General features: G+C 44.7%; 1 protein-coding gene across 2 annotated transcripts in view; it reads right to left on the reverse strand.

Annotated features, from left to right (window-relative positions):
• Nucleotides 1-6,617, reverse strand: part of vps13c (vacuolar protein sorting 13 homolog C) — a 20,272-nt gene extending 13,655 nt beyond the window's left edge. For both annotated transcript variants that reach the window (XM_031878644.1, XM_031878643.1), the window contains exons 1-13: nt 5,465-6,617; nt 5,234-5,381; nt 5,048-5,156; nt 4,781-4,917; nt 4,517-4,673; nt 4,306-4,385; nt 4,075-4,134; nt 3,729-3,882; nt 3,428-3,547; nt 3,232-3,335; nt 1,377-1,544; nt 829-1,133; nt 606-753 (exon numbers count right to left, since the gene is read on the reverse strand). In XM_031878644.1, the coding sequence (XP_031734504.1) occupies nt 606-753; nt 829-1,133; nt 1,377-1,544; nt 3,232-3,335; nt 3,428-3,547; nt 3,729-3,882; nt 4,075-4,134; nt 4,306-4,385; nt 4,517-4,673; nt 4,781-4,917; nt 5,048-5,156; nt 5,234-5,381; nt 5,465-5,769 (1,995 nt within the window). In that variant the 5' untranslated portion in view covers nt 5,770-6,617. The remainder of the gene's footprint in view (nt 1-605; nt 754-828; nt 1,134-1,376; nt 1,545-3,231; nt 3,336-3,427; nt 3,548-3,728; nt 3,883-4,074; nt 4,135-4,305; nt 4,386-4,516; nt 4,674-4,780; nt 4,918-5,047; nt 5,157-5,233; nt 5,382-5,464) is intronic.
• Between the last annotated feature and the right edge of the window lie 345 nt (nt 6,618-6,962).

Below are 6,962 nucleotides of genomic sequence, written 5' to 3' on the forward strand. Positions count from 1 at the left end.
TAGGGCTGGTTCAGGTTTATAGTTAGGGCTGGTTCAGGTTTATAGTTGGGGCTGGATCAGGTTTATAGTTGGGGCTGGTTGAGGTTTATAGTTATAGAATGGTAAAGATTGTTACGTTACATGTATTTATGTATTAGCAAACACTAAGGGTTACCAGGGAAATGGAGTGAACGGCTTGTGAGAAGACTTTTGATTTTGGTTGAAAAAATACAAATTAATGCTCTTATTGTTTTTTCTTTGGCATGTGATCACTTCCTAAAAATGAGTCTAAATATGTAGGGTATCACAATAATAGTCATGTATGCTTTAGTCTTTGATAATAAACCTGAAATGATTTGATGTGATTTTCTTTAATCTGTTGAGAGACAATGATACTCGATCACTTTGTTAATGTTGTGACCAGAAACTTATGGTTTCATATTCTGCTGTCCATGAAAAAACCAAAGAATGAACACGTTATTTTAACTTAAAACCACCATCAGTACTGGCGCCTCTCTGGACGAGCAGAGCTGAAAGTTTTGCAGCTCATCAACTCCTCCTCCTCCTCCTCCTCCTCCTCCTGCATCTCCTCCTCCTCCTCCACCACCTCCTGCATCTCCTCCTACCTTCATGGGCTTCAGATCTCCATCGATCTCCACGGCAACCATCTTCTTGTACCAGGAAGCTGCCAGGTTCCTCTTAACATTTAAGTGCAGGTTCACTGGTTCCAGTAGCTCGGTGGTAGGTCGACCTGACGCCAGCTCCATACAGGTCCTGATAGACAACCAGAGTTTAACAATGCTTATTGAGTAATCATTATTAGGTCTGAATCTGAATCGACTAACTGACCTGGAGAGTTTGAGTTGGGTCAGCTCGACGTCCACGTTGTCGATGACAGCCGGCAGCGGGCATCCATCAACGGGCAGCAGAGAGAAGCTGTTTCCCACTGTGATCAGACCCAGGTCCATCACAAGTGCATCGTGGGAGGTGGAGGACTGGGGGATGATGATGAGCGGAGCTTTCAGCTTGATGTCGATGGACAGACGGAAGCTCTTCTGGGCAAAGTCACGGACGCTGGACGCCGCTTTCTCTGCCGCCTGAGCCGTTGCGGCGCTCAGAGCTTCTTTAGCTGTTTGGAAGTTGTTGGTAAAATTCTGAAAGAAAAGACATAAAACAAAAATAAAGAGTTTATTTAGGAGACAGTGGATCTCTATGAGAGAAAACGGTTATTGACTCCTAAATGTAAATCCAGGATTAAAAGTAAAAAAAAAAATGTATTGAAAAATATCTTTGTTGACCAAAAACAAAATGAATATCAACAATAAGACAAGTCTGGCTCGGTAAAAAGAGTTGAGTAAATACATAAAACTTAATTTTATCAACAGTGTGAAACTCACCAGCAGAGACATGATGAACTTGTGCAGGTAAACCACCTGGATGCAGCCCACGTTCAGCTTGACTCTGCCGTCAGTTTTGGAGGTGTCGGCGTAACCGGTGCCCTCTGTGGCGTTAGGAGTGAGACTCATGGTGAAGCTGAACACCTCATCACCCACGATGGAGATCGCCTGAAGGACAAAAACATCAGTGATATAGGGTAGTCCAGCATCGTCTGAGTATGTCAACTGCAGTCTAAGGTAGTCCAGGGTAGTCTGAGGGAGTCTAGGGTAGTATGAGGGAGTCCAGGGTAGTCTGAGGTAATCCAGGGTAGTCTGAGGGAGTCCAGGGTAGTCTGAGGGAGTCCAGGGTAGTCTGAGGTAATCCAGGGTAGTCTGAGGTAATCCAGGGTAGTCTGAGGTAATCCAGGGTAGTATGAGGTAGTCTGGGGTAGTATAATAATAATAATAATAATACATTTTATTTATATAGCGCTTTAAAAGGCACTCAAAGACACTTTACATGTTAAAAACAGAAACAATAGAAGCATTTATAATAAGAACAAAATATACGACATAACAGTAAGAAAAAAAATAAAATAAACATGAAAAGAAAGAAAGAAAAACATACATGACTGACTTTAGAGGTTAAAAGCAGATTTGAATAGGTGAGCTTTAAGTGCAGTTTTGAAAGTGGCGAGTGACGAAGAATGTCTGAGGTGTTGGGGCAGGGAGTTCCAGAGGGAGGGGGCAGCAACGGAGAAGGCCCTGTCCCCCCAGGTCCAATGCTTGGACAGAGTAGGGGGGGTAAGGAGGTTGGCGTCGGCAGATCTGAGGTTGCGGTTGGGAGTGTGATGGTGCAGGAGGTCCGAAAGGTATGAAGGGGCAAGGTTATGGAGGGCTTTGTAAGTGATGAGGAGGATCTTGAACTGGATTCTTTGCTGTATGGGGAGCCAGTGGAGGTTTTGAAGGACTGGGGTGATGTGGTCTCTGGTGCGGGAGTGGGAGAGCAGACGGGCAGCTGAGTTCTGAATGTATTGTAGTTTATTGATGATTTTGGTGGGTGAGCCGTACAGGATGCTGTTGCAGTAGACCTGTCGAGAGGTGATGAAGGTGTGGATGAGTGTTTCAGCGGCTGCGGAGGAGAGGGAGGGACGGAGACGGGCGATGTTTTTGAGATGAAAGAAGGCGGTTTTTGTGATGTGATTGACGTGGTGTTCATATGAGAGAGTTTGATCGAAAATGATCCCGAGGTTACGGACATGTGTGGAGGCAGGAACAGTGGTGCCATCGATGCAGAGGGAGAAGTTGTGGTGGGAATTGTTTAATGATTTGGGGCCGATGATGAGTATGAGGTAGTCCAGGGTAGTATGAGGTAGTCCAGCGTAGTCTGAGGGAGTTTACTGGAGTCTTGGCGTCCAGGGTGGTGTGTGTCAATCCAAGGTAGTCTCAGAGAGTCTATGGTAGTATGAGGTAGTCCAGGGTAGTATGAGGAAGTCCAGAGTAGTCTGAGGGATTTCATGGTGATTTGAAAGAGTATTGTGGTCATATGAGGTAATCCATGGTAGTCTGAAGGAGTCTCGGGTAGTATGAGGGAGTCCAGGGTTGTATGAGGGAGTCCATGGTAGTCTGAAGGAGTCTATGGTAGTATGAGGTAGTCCAGGGTAGTCTGAAGGAGTCTATGGTAGTATGAGGTAGTCCAGGGTAGTCTAGGGTAGTATGAGGTAGTCCAGGGTAGTATGAGGTAGTACAGGGTAGTCTGAGGGATTTCATGGTGATTTGAAAGAGTATAGTGGTCATATGAGGTAATCCATGGTAGTCTGAAGGAGTCTAGGGTAGTCTGAATGAGTTCATGGTGATCTGAGGGATTCTGACTGACCTTCTTGTGGATGCTTTTGGGATCAACGTTGAGGACGATGAAATCTCTCAGGCGGGCTGATATATGAGTTTGTGTTCCTTGCATCAGCAAAGAGCCATTAATACCTGAAGGACACATCACAACTGGGTAAATAAGAGTTTGTGTAGACGAATGAGAGCAGACAAAAACAAACAAAAAAACAGATGTGATCCGGTACCTTGGATCTTGATGTCGGCCATATTGCAGCTCTGGTCGCACACAAGAACGTTGAAGGCTCCCAGCATCATCATCACCTTCAGGTCGATGATGTCACTTTTGGCAGGTGACACCGGAGCGGCTGACAGGGAAAAAAAGTCTAAAGAGGTCAGAACTCCAGCAACACTTGTAGTTTAAAGAATACATTTAATGTGTTTAAACACACTTTAGTTAAAGACTTTGAGGAGGATGTTCAGACTGTTGGACCTTTTTTCTCACTATACTTGTAGCTCATTGTGTGTGTGTGTGTGTGTTACACTGACTGGACTTGGCAGACACTGTCTTGTCCTCCGTCTTCAGTCTGATCTCTCTCTCTGGAGACGCCAGGCTGCCAGACGACAGCGCCGCCGACAGGAAGTTGATGGCCGACAGCAGAGCCTCAGTGTGGAGCATGAGGTCGAGAGAGGTGAAAGTCACCTGGAGAGAGAGAGAGAGAGAGAGAGAGACAGAGAGAGAGAGAGAGAGAGAGAGAGAGAGAGAGAGAGAGTAAATCATATCAGGAGTGTCCAATAAGAACCCACACAATATTAACTGACATGATCAGAGGAAGCTTCAATCACCAACACACGGACTGATTATCAGTGTTTGTGTGGATGGACTGTGACTCACGGTGATCATCTGCTCTGTGTTTTTGTAGACTGAGGAGAAGTTCGGCCCCGAGCGGTCAGCCTGAGGAAACACAGCCAAACAAACAGGAAGTTCAAGTTGCTCTTAGTTTTGCTCTGAGGATGTCACGATAACAGACGTTTAGTAGTTTGATAATGATTCCAGGGATTCCTCGATTCTCGATACACAATTCGATGACATCTCAACAGTTGATCAGATAACATGCGAGTTCACCTTGAAATACTGCACTTTGAGCAGCTCAGCTCCAGACTCCACAGAGGAGCTGATGAGACACAGCGGCTCACCACTGGAGTCTGAAACAAATAAATGTACATGAATACCACTAACACCATGGAAAACAATGTAGTTCACCATAGACAACACTACAGTACAGTACTGTACATAGAAAAGACCATAACAACCCTTCCTCCACAGAGGCTCTGACCTTTGAACTCCAGACACTTCATGGTGATCTTGTCAATAAACGTTGTGGCGCACATGTCGTACTTCCTGACTTTGGTGTTGATGCCCAGGTGAGCGACGTGAAACACCAGGAAAGGTGACTCCTCCTGCTCTCTGGGCTTCTTCAGGGTCAGCAATACCTGGAGGAGCAGACAGGAAGCAGAATCAGAACGCCGCCATGTTGGAGGAACAATCCGACAAAGAATAAAGTTGATCAGGACATTTTGTAGATTTGTAGACTTCGTACCTCTTTGATTTCAAAGTTCAGAAGAACGTTGACGGTGTTTTCATTCATGCCTCCGTTGGTGGCGGCCGGCACACCGTCAGATCCCGTCTGTGACGATGACACCACCTCCACCTGCTGCTCAGCAAGATCTGCCTTCTCTGATTGGTTAAAGGGGATAATAACCAGGTTAGGCTCCACCCGTGAACTCGTTAATAGTGTCGATGCAGGTGAAACACACGACGGGGAGAGTTTGCATCAGATTTCCCATCATGCACTGAGTGAAGTTACCTTGAGCCACCTGTCTCTTCAGGTCCATGCTGTGCTCTTTACTCCCCTCCCCGATGTTCTCCACCAGGATCTTCATCAGCACACCGAGGTCTTCTTGTCCCAGACTCATCTGAACAAACAGTGGTTAAATGTCTCTTAAAGAGACATTGTCTCGCCTTCAACAACAACAACACATGAGAGACCTACGTTGAGGGACCGGAGGACTCCCTGGACCTGGACTCCGGGGATCTCGGTGAACCAGGAAGCAGCCAGGTTCCTGGTGACGAGCAGCTCCAGGTTGAGTGGCTGGAGGATCTCGATGTCGTGGTGAGAAGCGTCTTGTCTCAGCGTGGTTCTAAAAAAAGGAGACTTCCTGTTTGTGTGTTCAAGGACGCTCAGAAACAGGAAAAACACCAAAACTCTGAATGATCAGAATACCTGGAGAGCTTCAGCTGAGTCAGCTTGACGTCCATCTTCTCCACCACCACCGGCAGAGAGAAACCCTCGGCGGGCAGCAGGGAGAAGCTGTTCCCCACCGTGATCAGACCCAGGTCCACCACCACGGCATTCTGGGAAGTGGAGGACTCGGGGATGATGATGAGTGGGGCCTTCAGCTTGATGTCCGTGGACAGACGGAAGCTCTTCTGGGCGAAGCCCCGGACGCTGGACGCCGCCTTCTCCGCCGCCTGAGCCGTGGCGGCGCTCAGAGCTTCTTTGGCCGTCTGGAAGTTATCGACGAACATCTGGAGGAAACAAATGAACGAATCAGGAGGTGAGACGACAACAAACAACGACACGATGAAAGACTCGATGTGAGGTGTTCACTGCCCGCACGGAGAGCACGCCATCATTTCTGTTTCATAAACCTTCAGATTGATAGTATGAAGCTCAGAGTCATGACAGATATGTTTCTGTATTTACATGAATCTATAATACAAAGAAAATCTTACATATATATATATATATTATTAAAGGTAATATTTGTAAGAATATTTATTTTTGTTTAGTTTTTGAAACAAAAATGAAGCTTCAAGGAGTTCAGAACCGTTGGTCACGGAGGGAAGTGAGGTCACACAGGCAGAGGTCATGTGACTGACGTGGGGGGGTTATGATGGTGGCTGAGTGAGTTAGCATAGCACTTATGGAGGAAGCGATAACTGTCACATGCTGTGCATGAAATACATTTCCTGTATCCGTCCATCAACCTGTCAGCGTCCAACAAACACAGCGCTTGTTTCAGTGTTCTCTGCGGCCCACACGGGTGGAGATTAAAGCTTTTAAGACTTGGTTTTTCGGGGTTTTGTTGCTGTTTTTTTTTCTCCAGGTTCAGATGTGATGATTTCTGCCTCAGACACTGTGATGCATTTGTCAAACTGACTGACGAGGATGGAGCAGATTACAGCTGCAAAGTCTCGTGTTTTTGCACGAAGATTAAAAAAACAAACAAAAATAAAACAGGATTCTGTCAGATGAGATGTTCCTTTACTTTAAATACTTTAAATACTTTAATACTAATCTACAGTGTAAAATAGAGCTGCATGGATTTTGTGAAAATAAATAACACAGTAATGAAATATGAAATTTCGATAGATAAATAATATCATAAATATAACAGTAATTTATTATAATAAATTACTATTATATTTATTATAATAAATTATTATAATGTATAATAATGTATAATTATAATATAATTTTAAAATAAAATAATTAATGAATTATAAACTATAAATAAATTGTATATTATTTTATTATAATTAATTATGTAATAATAAATACAGATATCGATCTGAATTAATAAAAACAGCGACAGCTAAAATGAACAAAATGATTGTTAATGAGAGATCTCGTCTTTGTTCTGTTATGTTTTAGCGTTTGTTCCGTGTTAGGAACCAGCAGCACGTGTAGTTGATGCTGGTCAGTATAGAACCAGCAG

The sequence above is a fragment of the Anarrhichthys ocellatus genome, unplaced genomic scaffold, assembly GCF_004355925.1.
Source record: "Anarrhichthys ocellatus isolate YVR2014 unplaced genomic scaffold, GSC_Weel_1.0 scaffold190, whole genome shotgun sequence".
NCBI lineage: Eukaryota > Metazoa > Chordata > Actinopteri > Perciformes > Anarhichadidae > Anarrhichthys > Anarrhichthys ocellatus.